The 18,152-nt window shown below is 39.8% G+C and overlaps 1 protein-coding gene across 1 annotated transcript; it reads left to right on the forward strand.

The window, feature by feature from the left end:
* The first annotated feature begins 205 nt into the window (after positions 1 to 205).
* On the forward strand, positions 206 to 17,835 carry rspo1 (R-spondin 1). The gene is made up of 6 exons (XM_061718479.1): positions 206 to 656; positions 4,756 to 5,393; positions 7,352 to 7,546; positions 9,936 to 10,079; positions 10,695 to 10,919; positions 16,246 to 17,835. The coding sequence occupies exons 2-6, from the start codon at positions 5,297 to 5,299 to the stop codon at positions 16,461 to 16,463; spliced, it is 879 nt and encodes a 292-aa protein (XP_061574463.1). The 5' UTR covers positions 206 to 656; positions 4,756 to 5,296; the 3' UTR covers positions 16,464 to 17,835.
* Positions 17,836 to 18,152: the final 317 nt, after the last annotated feature.

Consider the following 18,152-nt stretch of genomic DNA (forward strand, 5'->3'; position numbering starts at 1 on the left):
TGTGGTCTCACCTTTTTACATTCATCACGGTCTAATTCAGGATCTGAAACAAGGAACGGTCTCGTCCAAATACCGTCAAAGTGTATCAGATGTGAATGCGCTCTTTCTCAGCGCGTCTGCAGTCAAGTCCAGCACAGGTTTTTGGTCTCTCAGTGAAAATGTATGGAGGGGTGTGGCCAGCAATGCCCTCTGGCTGTGCTGGAGTTTGGATGCAAATGTCAGGGCTTTATTGCTACTTTCTTAAGTTGGATGCAGTTCGAGTCCTAATGTGGACTTGAAAAGGCGCATCGACATTCAGAGGCAGCAGCCGTCCCCGGCTGAAGAGGACGAGGAGAAGAAGTCAGAGGGACCAATTTCTCCGGAATATACAGCTGCATCTATATAGTTTTATTCCCAGTGTGTCATCTGTGTCGGACGAACTCAGCTTTAATGCGTCGCACATTTTCTGACTTGCGCATCCTTACGTGTAGGGAGTTGCAGCGTTCCTGTGGCGGATCATAAAAATGTTTAAAAGATGAGAAGAGAAGAGTTGCATGGGGGCATCCTGTAGGAGGAGTTCTATGTAACCAAACATGTAACGGATTTCTCCTTATAAAAAAGGAAACTGCGCAGCGACTGTTTAATGATCAGCTTTATTCACCTACTCTCATGTGGAGGTGAGTCGATGGCTTTTTTTTTTTTAATCTTTAACTTAACAAAAAATGAAATAACTGTAATTAAGAGAATTATTATTGTTGATGTTGTTGTTTTTAGCGAGTGATATTCTTTATATTATTTATTATTCTTTTTTTAAATAGTCAGTAGAATTACTAGGCACCGATCTTTATCTGTAACATTTTTTTTCATGATTTATAAGTTGTAAGAATTAAAATACAAAAATAAAACGGGGGTTAAAACGAACTGCACTGTATTTATTTATATATATATATATATATATATATATATATATATATACTTATTTATATATATGTGTGTATATATACGTATATTTATCTATATATGTATATATATATATATATATATATATATATATATATATATATATATATATATATATATATATATATATATATATATATATATATATATATATATATATATATACACACACGTGTATACCCACGCACCACACACACACACACACACACACACACACACACACACACACACGCACATACAACGCACACACAACACTTCAGAAATGCTAAAGAGAAAACTGGGCCAGGCTATCGAACGTGTAAATGTCAAAACTTTGAGACAAAACGAACAATATATGACAAATACACCTGTTGATATATTGTATTAACACCTAGTTGTACATACAGGCTATATAAATGCAAGTTTTTAATATTTTTTCCACTAACTTTAATTTGGTTATTTTGTTTCTATTTGAGCAGACAGGCACAGATATAACAGAGCCCCGCTTCTGCCTCTGGGCCTCCACACTGTAGATTTGTTAGAGAGTGGAAGAGATTAAGAAAAGCAGCAGGACAGTGTGAACATCAGAGATGCTCGGCTGGGGACAGGTGGAAGTCTTTAACTGATTGTCCTTCTGCCAGGAGAACAGTGTGATGCAGCTCAGTGTAATCCAGCATGGCAGTAATTTAGCATGATGTGCAAGTCTCTGTGGGAAAACTGACCTGCGCTCTTCTCTCTGAGCTGTGCCGTATCAGCTCACTGACTACTCATTTTAATACCCTTTTCATGCATTATGTATATATATATATATATATATATATATATATATATATATATATATATATATATATATAGATATATAGATATATAGATATATAGATATATTATATTATATTATATTATATTATATTATATATATTACAATTTCATAATATAAGCAAATACATTTTTTGTGGGCAAAATGTGCTAATTTCAAAGTAATAATTGTACTTTTGATAACCATTTGGCAGCTAGCACAGATATAATTGAACCAAGAATGCATGATGAATTTGAACTTGTTATATTGTAGCAGATAACAAGAGGGAATGCTGCCCTCCAGCAACACGGTTGTTAATAACTGAGGAAAAAGACGCCATGACATGAATAAAACCTCAGCCCGATCCTTTCCGACTTATTATGACAAATTCAACTATCATCACCTTTCCATAACCTTCTGAAGTAATTTGGGTTGCGTTATATACATGGATAATCTTTTTTCAGCTCTTGGATATGGCAGATGGTTTAGTTACGGGCATAAAGTTTATCGCCAGACATCTGCAGCTCTGAGCTCAAGAGTTGTCGCACCTTTTCAAGTTCAACAAATCCCCAGAGTGGGAGCTCCTTTTCAGTATCTGAATAATTGATAAATTAAACTTATCTCTTACAAAGGAGGCAATTTAATCTTGTGATTTTTTTATGAGCGGGGCTGAGTTTCATTGGGCTCAGCTGGATGTGGCTCACTGGCGAGGAAAGACGAAATTAAAATGAATTAGGAAACGGATAACTTTTAGAACCCACAGGTTGCCCCGGCAGATGCCTGGTGAAATTATTGTTGTTGCAGGACAGATATTGCTATTGTAGATGGACTAAGAAAAGATAACAGCCTTCCTCTGACTGCTTGTCCAGCTCTGCTTGCTACCTTTCCACTGTGTGTGAGCACATGGTCCACAGTGGGCTTTCAGCAGGTATCACAGAGCTGCAGCAGTGCTGGGTTATGAAAGACTCTGGCACATATCTGAAGTTACTGAATGCTGGAAAGGTTGGGCTCTGACAGATCCAGAGACTTTGCGTGTCCTGTTATCGAATCGGCATTTATTCAAGAGACAAACAGGTGCTGAAGAAGACTGGCTGTGCCAGTCTTCCAGGGGGAATGTGCGTCATTCATTTTTTTCCCTTCTTTTTTTAAAGCTTAAGATTAACGCAGTTACAAATAATTCAAAAGAACTGTACTTTGGCTCTTATCTTCAGAACTAGGAAAGCCAAAGTCAGTAACTTTCTTCATTCATTAAGGCTTCAGCAGATGTCAGAGTTACAGTAACGACATTCTCATTGATTAAGCACGACTTTGTAATAATAATCTTTTCTTACTTTGTATGTAACGTCAACTGGGAACCAGTTAGCTCCGGCAGTGTTTTTTTTTTACTTTTAGCTATAAATAGATAAATGAATACAAAAAAAAATACAATTTTATATATATATATATATATATATATATATATATATATATATATATATATATATATATATATATATATATATATATATATATATATATATATATATATATGAAAGGAATGGCAACATTATTCAAAGTTAGCTGTTGTGAGTATAGTGCTTGTGTGCCGGATTCTCATCCCCATGACATTCTGGCTCCCTCCAGCTGAGTTAAGAGAAATGTGTTGAAATCTGACATTATTTTTTTTATCCGTTTGGATTTATGCTTGAAGTCGGGACAGGCTCCAGCCCCGACTCCCCCCCACCTCCCCCTGTGATCCTGAACAGCAAAAAGTGGGTATAGAAAAATGGATGGATTGATTTTAGCAGAGAATGCAATTGTAGCAGTTGTTTTTAGTGTTTAGAAACACCAAATGGCATTGTTCTCAGAGTGATTCAGAGCCACAACCAACTCAACAGCCAAATATGGTTCTATTTTTCTTTTTGGAGCTGCGAGGGAGGACCTCCCATTGCTCAGATACAAACATGTTCTGTGTGTCCTTTTCACACAGGCGCTGTAAATACAGGCAGCGCATGACAGTATCTAAAAAAGATCTCCGCACCAAATATGACAAAAGGCTTCGGTCTGAGCTTGTGTTGCTTTTCCTAGACAAGTCGCTGTATTTCTAAAGAATGAACAGGCTCAATTAGTCGACATGAAATGCCATGAAGCCTTTGTGGTATTTGGTTTTCCTTGTTATGTAACTGATCATTTAATTTAGCTAGTCATGATTACAGAAGCCTTGGATGTCAAAGGGTATAAGTATGCATCATACCACAGTAAATGTCATTTTTGGGCAAAGTTGCATTTCATTGTCACATTTGGAAAGAATTTATGTCACTGGTTAAACTTGTTGACCGCACATTAGCATGCTCTTCAACTTGGATAAAAAAATCTTGGAAAATATAGATCCTACTATTATTTAATTTCTTACTGACATTTAAGTTTGTATGGTGATGGGGCTTTTTGTAGGAGTTCTTTAACTTGACAAAAATAAAGCTGCGTAATGGCTGAGTTAATGTTTAATAATAGGTTAAATCGTATAAAGATTATACTTGAAATCTTTATAAAAGGGGGTAGTTTGGGGCTTTTTCTTTGCCAGGTGCAGTAATCTGGAGGAGTTTTATAACTATGAGGATGTAAATTAACTAGCAGACCCGAGGGAATTCCTACGCCTGACCAATAAGTGGCTAATAAATCTCACAAAAGACTCTAACTTGTCATTTCAACAAGACTTTTTTTGTAGGATTTAAAGAAAAGAAAAAAGTGCCCATGAGTGAGCCTTAACAGTGATATCAGACACATTTCCTCACCATTTCATGGAGCTGGAACAGTTACTTAGACTGTTCCTAGTTTTGATTTGGGCAAACGGAATAACATTTATATCAGTCTGATGTTCATGTCAGAGGTGTTGAGCTGTTTCTCAAACTATCAGCAAGAAAGTGAAGAAATATCTTTACTGTACATCTTTGCGCTGATTCCATGATAGTTTCAGTTTGGCATCTTTATCTCCCTTGTAAAAGCCTTGATGCAAACCATGTCAACTTTCTTTTTTCTCTTCCTTGACCTTTTTATCTCGGTAGATCACCGTGTCATCGTGCAGAAATCTGAAGTTGCGAGTGATTATCCGTTGAAGGCTGCTGCTTCAACGTCGTACATCTTTGCGAGGACTCGCAAGCAACACAACAACGCGGCCCGTACGTGCCTTCCAGCCCTTGCCGAGCTTCATGGGTTGACCCAGAAGAACTTCAACACACCTCCTCTTCACTGCACAACCCTGCGACACCCCCCTCGCCCCCCCCCCTCCCAGGTTTACTCCCTTTGCTCGCGCCACCGGCAGCACAATGACTTCCTGTGCCTCCGACTTGTTCAGATGTGCAATCACAGCATCACACTCCGCTACCCAGACTTCTAGAGACGAGTAACAGTCTAGGAAGACACAGAGAGGGGAGGGACAGACACACAGACACAGGCAGCGGGAGAGAAGTGCAGCGGGAGAAGTCGAGGGATCAGTATCAGCAGCAGAGGGATCCACCTGTCCCGCAAGAGGAAGGGGAACCCCCCCACCTGTTCCATCTGGTTGCCGGGGGGGGAACTTGCATTGCCTGGAAGGCAGCAGGGACTATGCAGCTGGGATTGGTGGCGCTGACAATGATCTTTCTCAGCTCCATGGGTCACAGCGACGTTCTCAAACTCTCCAAGGCGAGAAGGCAGAGACGGGGTGAGTTCGCACTTTGTTCATTTGTCTTGTTCCTTCTTTTTTCCTTCCATCGCTCGCAGTGCTGCTTTTCATTTCTGCGGTCTGAGTCACTGTGGTGGACGTCTTATAAACATTTAACAAGCAAATTAAAGATAACATTTTGTTTTGTTTCCCATCATTCCTATTTGTTTTTCCAAGGCGGGTTATGCTAGGTTCAGTGTTTCCCTCGGATTGGCTCATCTTTCTTCCTTTTTTGAGATTATGTCTCATTCCCGTGTATGTAAAACCTTTACGAGCATTAAGGTTATTTACAGTCCTTTTTTTTTTTTCTTTTAATGCATTTGCTCTTAAAACGCCGCTCTTTATGTGCAATAATATGGCATATACCTGACAGGTTTAAGTTCTTACTTGGATCATGCTGCTGATATTATTGTAAGCATTTTTCTGACCTCACGCAACCACAAAGACAGTGCTGAGGTCGACTCGCAGTATATCTCCGGCCTCAGAGCCTCAGCGCTGATGTTTCTGTCAGCTCTGAAATAATTCTTTCTATACACACAAGGAGCTTTCAGTCACTGCCAACACTGGCCTCAACCTCCCCGAGCCAGGATTCAAATAATACCATGTCTGGCCGCAGTAACAGATGTGGTTCTATTAAAATCACACACACTGGGAGAGAACAGGTACCGAGATCAGAGATCCAGGAGTTTTACAGCACATACAGAAATGCTCAGTGATGCTATCATCGTTAATCTTGTGTCACTGTAATGGAGACAGAAGTATTTGGGTCATATTCGACTCCTGCAGGCAGTGTCAGCCCCCCCCCCCCAACAAAAAAAAGCAATGCTCAATGCTGCGCTAATTTGTGTCTGAATTTACAGCTTCTACATCTTAAGTGTAATTGATTACCTGATGAGTATTTCATACTCATTCCTTCTGGCTTTCTCTTCTCTCTGTATGAATTCGGCTTCATGCTAACATCAAGGAGTGAAGCATGGAGATAGTTCTTATGTTTCCAACATCACAAACTCTTTAAAAACAGTTTACAGCATCACGTTCTCTATTGTGAAAAATGGTTTCGTGATTCATGATGGTGAGCAATAAGAGCTGGTTCTCATTACTGCTGGTTACTATTACTCAAATGTGGAGTAATCTGTTCACGGAAGAGTCTTTTTAATGCCTTTACCTCCTGACTTATCTGTAAGAGGCCGGACGCCAGATTGATTGCTGTGTGAGTATATTTGTATTCAGCGCTGATGGAACACAGGACTGTAAACCAACTCGGATGGCTGTTGCTTTTGTCTCGGTCAAGTTTCCAGGAAGTGGACGTGCATTTTAACACACATTTCCTAGAAACTATTTAGATCACTGCTGGTGTGTGCCTCCTTTTTACTTTATTTTGTTTTGGGGGACGGTGGAATTGGATTTGGTGTCAGAGCCCGGGATCAGAAAAGGGAAATGTGAAAGTGTGGAACATTTTCACGACGGCGTTTGCAGGTTTACCTTGAAATAAAAGCTCTTCCTCCGCCCTCACTGCAACCGTGTCCGTCACTGTTGCAGCCGTCTGACCCTGATCTTAGTCGCCTGAATCTGAATGACTCTTGGTCGACTGCCAGCCACAATTATCCAGGTTTCTCCACAAGAAAACCTGTTAAGGATCTCTCGCAACCAGTTGGAAGTAAACAAAGAGTGAATGCTCAAACAAAGATGTTTAGCCAGCTAAACACTGTAGAAATTATGCTGCAACCTTTAACTGTTTATTTGAATGTTAAAGTGCTAGCTTGATTATGACTTCCAGTGAAAATAGGAACAAAATACTGTCTTTTTAGAGGCAAAACTCCTATTTTAGTTTCCTCTTAAAAATTCATATGTGGTTGGAAGCAATTTTTTTTTTTTTTAAGCAACGGTATACCTTGTTTTTCTGTTACCTACCTCACTGTGGCTGTTCCTTTCTCTCTGTTTACCTTATGTTTCCGCAGTTAGTACTGAGGGGCCACCATCTTGCCCCAAAGGCTGTGACCGATGCTCTGAGTACAACGGCTGCATTAAATGTAAACCCAAGCTCTTCATCTTCCTGGAGCGCAATGACATCCGTCAGATTGGGGTGTGTCTTGCCTCCTGTCCTATGGGGTACTTCGGCATGAGGAACCCTGAAGGCAATAACCGATGCACCCGTAAGTTTTATTTTATGATATTGTTTTTTTTTCCATTGAAACTGGCGCAGAAAGCGTGAGTGAGTTGAATGACCCTGCGGTAGTCGTGGTTATTAATGAGCTCCAACTCTAACCAGCACATAAACTTTCAATGACAGTGGGTACAACTGACTTTTTTCTCTCAAAAAACAAGTTTGCTGACTGTAACATCTCTCATGGAAGCGCTGGAACTCACAAACAACCTACTGGCAAAAAGAAAAAACATCAAAATCAGTTTTATCAGTCTGCTACACAGTTGGTATCTTATTTCCATCTGCTGAAAGTTTTGATCACAAGAAATTATTGTCCAAAACAGCAGGCAGGAAATAGTGTAATGCAAGATTAAAAGCAACGGGAGACGTCGTAAGTCTTTGCTATTTGTCCCGGAATCAATTTTCCTCTGTAAATTTATGTTCTCGTCTTTACGTAGTAGCAGGCATCTTCAATTTGTGGCTACTTAACCCACTGAAAGTACAAAATGCAGCAAAATATTAACTACGCAGCGGGGATGCAAGCTCTGAAATGGTCTTCATTATGGGTCGCCAGGTTTGGCTCATTTGGAAGCCGTGCAAAGTAGTGGCCACTTTTATGTTAGTTGACAAACTTTGTTTTTTTTTTCTGGTGGCACGAGTCCTGTGCTTTTTGGCAAAAAGTGTCAGCAACTTGGTCTGTTGTCTGTTTTCTCTTATGTGTGGGCAGAAATAAGGATTGGAGCAGAATCCCAACAAAAACATTTCTAATGTGTTGTTATTTGTCTGGTTTTTGAGAGGATGTCTGTGTTTTTCATTTGGCACTCATGTGCAGGGTTCATCTGAGGCCACAAGGCATATTTGTTGGGCTTTGATTTAGTATTTTTCTTATTTTAACGCACATTTTGGGACAAATGATCTATATCATGGTCTCCAAGCAGCTTTGATCAGATTAAAAGAAGTAGATAAATAATGGAAGCCATTAATTTAGATAATTGAGGTGTACATGGACCTCCCCCCCCTTTCAACCAGGTGTTACATTCTAGGAAGAAACAGAGACACCAAAAAAACGCACCATACAAGTAAACAAGAGTTCCTCGTTTGATTTTTGCGACACTGAGCAAAATCTTGTGACGATTGCAAGGAAAGGTATTGTACCAGGAGAAACTAAATTCCAGCATCAGCCAGCGGTACTTTGAGAAACTGGATGAGATCGATTACATTCATTCATACGCCTTGTCCTCACAACAAAGAAGTATATCCTGGTGTAAAAAGGTCATGAAACAAAATCAAGCGACACAACAACCTCTCATCCAACTGAATCCTATCAATCATCTTTGAATATTTAAACCCATTTTTCCCACCGTGTACAGTATGTCTATCCTACAAGTCCACATAAAACATATAACACTTCTTAAATTATGCAATATTTTCACATTTTGGGTATTTATATTTAGACAAGGGTGAATCAGCAGAATTTAATTGAAATTGATTTTTAGTGTCTTTTCTCAGCATTCATTCGCTGCCCCAGTTTGTTTCAAAGCAGTTTGAATTTCACCAGTAACTTCTTTTCAGAGCATTTCGGTGGCTAACCTGTGTTATTATCCAATCATCTGTATTTATACATGTCATCCCGCAACATCTTGTTAGCAACATTTTACTTGCAGTGTATGGATACAAACATCAACGCTGTCAAATTTAGCTGTCAAGAGCTTAAAAATTGTAATTAGGAGCAAGAGACAGGAATGCTAGGATCCCACAGAGGGATCCAGTGTTAAATCATTTTTGACCTTGGCACCAGACCAGTTACAGAGTAGACACTATTAAGTTTAGCGCACATAAATGCAGGAAGTATAGATGTGAATACGTTTCCCACACTGAAGCACAAACACACATTTCCACCTCAGTTTCTGCCACATGTGATGAATTATGCGAATATGGAGCTGTCTTTAATGATGAAATTTAAGCTTTTGGGAGTCCTTTAAGATATCTGTTTTGTATCATTTGGTGTTTGTAATTAACCATATTTCAAGATGTTTGTGATTCAAGACAGAGATTATAATGAGTTTGAGGTGTGGAGAAACCCACTCTTGAGAAATCCACAGCTCCAAGAGAGTTCAGGCTGTACTCAATCACACGCCTAAAAAGAGGCCTCCGGCGCATGCGTTTTTAAAAGACGACTGCGGCTCCTTTTTGCATAAACGCTGTATTGTTTAATCACTAATAAAGCTCACACTGGAAATGAAAACTTAATTCCTTTTGCCCTATCGCTCCAGAACTCTGATCGAGGAAAGTGAATATTCCATTATAGGATTAGTCAGGCCTTTGTTTATGTCATAAAATCTGAGGAACAGAAACTGATTTTGATCCTGCTTTCCTTTTGTCTTTCCCTTGTTTTTCAGAATGTAAAATAGACAATTGTGAAGCATGTTTCAATCGCAATTTTTGCACAAAATGCAAGGAGGGCCTGTATTCACACAGTGGACGATGTTATGTCAGCTGCCCCCCAGGTCAACTCACTGCCAACGAGACCATGGAGTGTGTCGGTGAGTGATCTTTAACCTCCTATTGACCTTCCAAGGATGTTTCTGCAACTGGTATATTGGCAATAAGTCATCTGGACCCTGTATGAATAAATGTGGAGGTAACTGACAAAGTTATGCCATGTATAAAGTCATGCTTTCTTGCCCAGATGCAGCGTTTCCTGGCAAGAACATTGCGGCGTGACACGATGAGCAGTGTTTAGTCACGCTACCCATCTTTGGTCATATTGTTATGGCTGATCGGCTTATGTAAACTCCACTTATCACTTCATTTTATCAGCGTTATACTTCTGGTTGTTTGTTTTAGAAGACGGGAAGTGCACTCGTTGGAAAAATAACAGAATCCCTTTGGCTTTTCTGTTGTGGTTAGAAACTACAGCATTAAGAATGAAACTCTCCAGACTCCTAAAGGCATAACACCTTATAAAGTATTTTAGTGGTTCATTTGGCTCCTTTGAAATTGAACCAGCCCATCCGCAAGCACAAACCTATGGAGCTGTGAAAAAGGGAAACAGTATAAAGAGGCCGTGGCATGCTGAAGCTGTGGACCATTCATCCAGCACCTCAGTTGTCTGTGTATATATTCTTATTTTGGATTATTTTTCTTTCCTGTACCAGGTCAGCGTGCTTCGGAGTGTGAACTGGGAGAGTGGAGCCCGTGGAGTTCCTGTATGAAGAAGAACAAAACCTGTGGATTTAAGAAAGGCTCCCAGTCCCGGGTCCGTGTACCCGTTCCACAGACCCCGGGGCCGGACCCTTCCTCTGCATTTACACCCACACAGTCCTGCGCTCCAGAGACCGAGAGGAGGAAGTGCTCTGTGCCAAAGACGCCGTGTGCGAAAGGTAAAACGAATGCAAATCGCAGATTCACTAAAGAGAAAATAATAGCTGATAGAGACTATTGTTTAAAACAAGCAAATAAACCACAAGTTGTTTGAGGCTTTGCTTTGAGGTGTGATTGTTCAGATACGTGAACAAAAAGAAGATGCATGTGTTTTGGGAAGATCCTCCATGGTTAATATGATGATCGATGGACCAATTACTCAATATTCAAAGGCTTACATTCCCATGAGTGTGTCTGTGACCTGGAGTGTGTTGGTTGGGTTTGGTTTGGCGGAGCACACGGGAGGATACAGAATCGCTTGACGTTACCACATCTAAGCAATAAACTTCATCCACCAGCCAAGCAGATGAAGGGCGGACATTAAGCGTTGCGAAGCTGGCCTGGGATCAGAGCTCAGAAAAAGCTATTTGTTCTGAAGACCACTGAAGCGGGAGGTTTACACGGCCGTGACATGTTTGCTTGGACTTTCTTCACCCACACAGCAGTTTGCTCTCCAGCAGGTTAACAGTCATTCGCACCAGTCAGTGGCCATTATCAACTTTCACAACAGTTTATTAGTCGCTCTTGGCCTCATTCGTAGCGGAGGCCATTAAATGACAAATCTGGCAAAGTGCTGCAGGGCCAGTTAAATGAAAAGTGCAGCAAAAACAACAATGTTCGTGATCATTTGCTCTTAAATTTTGGTCCTGAGTGGTGAGGTAAAGAAATAAAACATTTATCAGCAGTGGTGCCTGGATAAATACAGGAAAATAGAAGAGCTGTTTAACACTTTAAATTCATATTATGTGATTAGTTCACTTGAACTCCAATAGAATCATTAGTAATTAAAACCCATTAGCAAATTAGTTGTTATCTAAATTCCCTCACATATCTATTTATTTTGCATAATCCCCCAATTTTCACCAGAACAAGAAGCGTACTTTTTTATACGGGGGCCAGGAGATCTGTAAATGCGAGCCATTTACAGTCTTTATTGGACAGTGGCACGCTTAGGGGATTTCGGCCGCAGCAGCAGCAGCATTGCATAACAATATTTGCACACTGCTGGCAACGGTGCAGATGTTGCAACATACTGTATGACAGATGACATGCTCTGATACGCTGTATGCGAGCAAACATGGTGAAGGCTCGCATATTCTGTTACCATTTTATAAACTTGGAAAGTTCCTGTTGGGTTCGGAGTCTAAACAGCAGAGCAAGATCTGACATTGTCCCGTACGGATCTGTGGTCAAGTCTGAAAGGAAAAGAGGCTTGCAACTGCTCACTGTGGACAAGGCTTTGACAGCACGATTCGAGAAATGGGAGAAAAAGTTTCAGCTTTAAGATTCAAAAAGAAAAATTAAGGGTGAAATATAAACTCTCTCTCTCTCTCTCTCTCTATATATATATATATATATATATATATATATATATATATATATATATATATATATATATAGATAGATAGATAGATAGATAGATAGATAGATAGATAGATAGATAGATAGATAGATAGATAGATGGTTATAGAAATAGATATAGATATATGATGATATATAAGGTTTCATCTGACAAATTATGTCATGTAAGGTTTGGGGATTCAGATTCAGATTCAGAAAAACTTTATTTATCCCCAAGGGGCAAAAAAATTAAGTTTTTTTTTACTAATTGCTGACTGTTGATGCTGAATAGCTTTTCAGATCTTTTTCTTGTCCATCTTTCTTTGCTAAATACTTTAACTAGTTTCAATATAAAGCTGATATTGCAAGGAGATTAATTTTCCTACGCGAGGTAGTTCACGTGTGATGGTACCATGGCTCCTGTGAGCAAGTTCATATGGGTAAAAGAGCACAGCTGTGGATTCATCTGTGGGAGCTGGCTGGCAGGCCTGCTATATAAAACACAGGGGGCAGACCTTGTATAACATTAGTGATTTAGTGGTCTGCAGATCTCACGCTTTGTGTTGATTTGGCTGCAACCCCCCCCCCACCCCCCCGCCCTCTTTTTTTTTTTTTTTGAAGCTCCACAGAAAGGTCTCACGCGAAAACAGAATTTTCTGGATCGGTTACTGCATTTGTCAAGTAAAAACTGTTTAGTTTGGATGGAGAGGAGATGCAATCAGGGTTGTCATAAACTTATGGAGTCCCCTTCTCTTGGCCGCATCAGTGATTTGTTTGAGGAGAAACTCAGCTCTAACACAGTGAGCACATTAAGCTCAGATTATTGTGATGTGCGTTTTGAGGACTCGTCACAGAGGGTCTGCTCTTGTTCATCGTGCCCGGGGGATTTGAACTCTTATTAGGTGTGTGAAGAAATTGTTTCCGTAAAAGTCCAGAGATGTGTTTTCTGATGCAAGACATTAATGATGTGCACACTGGACAAAATCTTCTTGTATCTTGTTTCAGCCAAGTCAACAAATGAGTGCGCAGTGTTTTTGTGATGTTGGCAGTAATGACTCTCTAAAAAGACAAGTTATTCTTGTGTGTGCACTACCGTGTGGGACTGAGTCTTCCAGCTTTCAGCTAAGAGTAAACCAACCGTGAGTCCGTGTGGACCAGTGGTGATATTATGTAAGTCCTGTCCATGTTCAGCTACAACAAATCAACCTCTTCAATACATCATTTTCACTGACTGAAATGTGTCATTTTTCATTTTGTGCAGACAAACATCCTTCAGAAAACTACTCTCCTTCAGATACCTAAAAATCCAGTACTTTTAATTGCAATAACTGTCATAATGGCCATTTCCATGTTGGGCCAGTTCTTTACATTATCACTAGTTGTTATAAAGCCCTTGACAATATTTAACTCTTTGAGGCTGAAGTGATTTTAAAGTGCTTTATTAGATGAAGAACTGTCTCTCCGTTGTCCTCAGTGCTCTTATATATGAAGTATTCTTCAAAATCAGCAGCAGATCGAAGCCCTTTCTTTCCTGAACTCATAATGTGTATAAACGTTGGTGATGAACGTTTGCATTTAGAGTGTAATTTTACTCTTGAAAAATACGGCAGGTGTAAATCAGAAAGCAGGAGCCCCATTAGAGGGCCGAACGGGGATGTTTTAGAAAATGTCAAGCTGGAGAGGGGATTGAAAAGCTGTTGAAAAAGAAGTTAAACAGACTCAGAGACCACAGCCAGAGTGGTCCCATGTGCTTACCTACAGTAAAGCTTTTAGTTAAATGTTAAGTGTCCTATGAGCAAGCCGTGAAAATTCTAACTTGCACGTTCGTTTTTATGGTGTTTTTATAATTTATTGTCTTTTATTGCCTCATTGTTCTTAATTGCACATTTTTATTTGATTGTTAAGCTCTTTGGTCAAGCTTGCTGTTTTAAAATGCGCTCCATAAATAAACCTGACCTTGCCCTGATGTTAAAGGCAGACTGTTGATTACTGTCTGCAAACACAGCACTTGGCCTCACCTTCCCACTTTAACAAGCAAACAGCGAAGCGATGGAGCAGAGCCGTTCAAGTGGGTCGGAGAGGGTTGTAGACTGGCTGCAGCCAGTTGCAGAATAAAGCTGTAAATAAGGAAAATTAGACCTTATTTTAAACCTTTACAGATGGTTAAATAGTAGTTGCGTTATAATGCACAAGTAAACATGTCTACATGGAGAAACTGATGCGAATGTCTCTGTGATAGAAGAGTTGTGCATAAATCTCCAGAGTGTGTAATCGTTATGTTATTGCACTGTGTACAACTTACAATAATGGCTCAAAAATTGTATTGTTTTCTGTGACACTTTCAACGCCAAGGAAACCATTAGTGTCATTTTCAGGAGTGCGACTGGGCCAGATGTGCGCACAAACAGAGAGCATAGCGGAAAGAGAGGACACAGCAGTTTGAGCTTAAGGTTGTGGTTTTTGAAAATAATTATAAATGTGAACACATAATAAATATCCACTTACTTTCAGAACAAGCGACCAAACCGCTTATTTTGCAGCTCAGTCTGTGATTAAAGCATCATCAGTTTACTTATTTGCCCCTTTATGCTTTATGGCACGGACAAAACAGCACTGAAATCAAAGGAAAGGCTTAAACGTCTGTAATATTTCACCTATGTCATGCTGGCGTGTCGTTAATTACGCACCCGAGTGTATGAGACTCTCTTGGAGTCATAAATGTTACTTGAAGGTGTGTGGGAGTTTGCCCGACCGCTCTTTATGTAATATCTTTTCCGGAGGCTTTTTGTTTCCCGTACAACCAGAGAGAGACTCAGTAAACCAATATCTTGCCCTCAAGTCAATCAGCCCATTTCCAGCGGGAGTTGGAGCCCATCAGGGATGTTCTTCATTACATCTCTGTTCACGATGATGGAGAGTTTTAAGCTCTACTGACTTAGGATTGCATCTTTGCTGTTTCTTGATGATGCGGTTCTGTTGGCTTATTTGAGTAGAGACCTCCAGCAGCCAAGGAGGGGGTTTGCAGCCAATTTGAAATAACTGAGGAATAACTCAGCTAAACCCGAGGCCGTGGTCCTCCGTCAAAAGGGGTAAATTGCCCACTTTGGGTGGGAAAACTTTAGCTTCTCAATTTACCATTGATCTAGTCTGACCTGTGTTCCGAGCCTCACCTGTGTTCATGGCCTGTGGACGGAGAGAATGAAATTGTAAAAACAAGTTAGTAGACAAAGTCTTCGGGATATCAGTGGAAACATCTTCAAGAACTTAACCTTTGTCTGGTGTTAGCTTTCTGTTACCATCTCCGATGTTAACGGGTCGGTTTTGACCCGTGTTTTAAATTATCTCTAAAATACACTAAAAGCAATTATCCATCATCCAATTTGTTTCTCATCTCTTGGTTACATTGTTAGGCTTCCTTATCCATCAAAATATTGGTTTTAATATTTTTGGTATGGGACTCTGGGCCTTTTTTTTGTCAGTTTAACCCTTAATTTCAATTTTAAAAACTGGTAAAATGAGCCTCAAGAGAATCATATGAATAAATAAAAGGTTGTTGTGTTACCTGGCTATTACGGAGAGGTATTAGAACACATATCTTAAATAAATTTGTTTCAGTTATTTTTTCATTTTAATATCATTAACTATAGTAACATCTATGGTGTTATGGGTAAATTTCGAGCCATTTACTTCAAGGAAATGGAAAAATAGTAAAAGGTAACAATTTCAACCAGAGCATTTTATAATTTAGTGAAAAAAAAATGTTGGATATTATTTTGTTGAAATACAGGTTCCTGACAAAGTCAAAAAGCCTAGATGCAATAAACGCATTTTTGTGGTAGTTTTATGAATTTAAAACCTAAGAACGGGTCGGTGGCGACCCTAACAACAGACGAAGGTTAAGGAAAGAAGCATCCTAACCCTGACTTCTGTGCATTCTCATTTCAGACAAAAAGAATAAAGGAGACAGACAGGATGACACGAACCGGAGCGAGAATACTCGCGGGCGAGGACGAGAAGGCAAAGATGGTAGTAGAGGAGGGGGAGGAGGAGGAGGAGGCGGTGGAGGAGGAGGAGGTGGAAGTGGAGGTGGTGGAGGGAAGCGGAGAAGAGGCCAGACTAGAACCACCACTGCTGCCAGCCTCACAACCAGCTCCGTCACCTAAACTCCAGGACCTGCTGGCCGAGGCGTATAGAGAGAAAAAAAAAAATGACTGAGGCAACGCCTCGCCAGCGACACCAGCCACAATGATCGTTGTTGTAGGAATGGATTACTGCTGCTACTGCTGCACTGTAGAAGATGCAAAGAGAACTGGAGAACTGCTGCAACATAAAAGGTTTTCTGAACACATCTGGAGGAGACTTGTGTCTTGGTGTTCCTTTTAAGAACTCGCTACTTTCGTATTGACGTCACTGCTGGATAGCAACGCTGCATTGAATGACTGGTTGGATTCGGTTTGTGTCGTGAACTGATAACTATGTCAATCTTGAACTCTTGATCCCCCAATTTCAAAAAGCAGCCTTCTGGCTGGAAGGTTGAGCTCGAATGAAAGATTTCTGAAATCTCTGAGACTTATTATTTGTTTAGTTCTCTGATTTTAATCACAGTCTGCATTTCATTTGTTTTCGTGTTGTATGAGGTGACCCTTCCTCAGCAGTCGTGGTACGTGATGTAAACCCAATGAACAGTATTAGATTTTGGTACCTTTATTACTCATCGTGAGATGAGACAACAACGAAGGCACTGGAAATGATTTGGGCTTGTTTAATATTAAAGGTCTTGAGTGCATCATTTGGAGGAGGGAATCTGTTATAAAAACAAGCTTAAGAAGGATCCAGAGAGGGATTACTGGGAGCACAACGCATAATCTTCTCTGATTGTTAACAAAAACTTGCCATTTCATCTCTTTGTGTTGGATTTGAATGAAAAGTGGATGTTTGTATATGAAAAAGTATCTGCACAGAAATGGGTACTTGTGTAAGTATGTGTGTGTTTGTCTCTTACCTGGATTTTGAGTGTTTGTGAACTCTATATGCATTTCTGCACAGATTCAAGTTGTTGACACAACTGTGTTGTTTGTACATGTATGTTGACATTTGCACATACAGTATGTGTTAATACTGATCTCAAAGACTGAAGGAACAAAGTCTGGGAAGTAAGAGGAAGGACATGTAAACGCACAGTGATATATTGAATATACAAACCACCAATTGCTACATAAGCCATCTAATCATCAGCTTTTTAGTAATCAGCATGTTTGCAACAGGGTCTGAAGATTTTTTGCACAATTATTATGTTTCGTACTGCTCATATTTCAGAACAATAGTAGCATTTTACTAGTGTTTATTCCAAAAGCCAGGCTTACGATGTCGCCGATACAGCGAAAAGGTTTTTCTTCTGTAACGGAAAGTTTTCCATGGATCTGTTTTTCAAATAGGACATCAGCTTCGTGAGAGGTTCCACGCAACATTATTCATTTTTTCATACTATGGATTGTGATATTAAAAATGTCAAGAAGTGTTTATCAGTATTAGTATCATCATGTATTCTGTGAAAACTTAAATAAAGTTCAGATGAAGATGATGACATTCCAGTCATACACTGATTTTGTGCCTCTTCCCTTTGATTTTGGATTGGATGTGGATTGGTGGACCAGCTTTTAAATAGCAGGATGGATGTTGGCCTGGGAGGTTATGTGCCAGACCAGTAACCAAAGCCAACATTTAGGCTGTTAATGTTCCCATGAGAAAGAAAATGATTAAATATAAATTGTAAACACTTAGCTTGACAAAAAGAGGATGCTACTTAGGGATATTTTGACATCATTTACTATAAGTATTGTGTTCTCCCCTGA

This window comes from Cololabis saira, chromosome 3 (genome assembly GCF_033807715.1).
Source record: "Cololabis saira isolate AMF1-May2022 chromosome 3, fColSai1.1, whole genome shotgun sequence".
Taxonomy (NCBI): domain Eukaryota; kingdom Metazoa; phylum Chordata; class Actinopteri; order Beloniformes; family Belonidae; genus Cololabis; species Cololabis saira.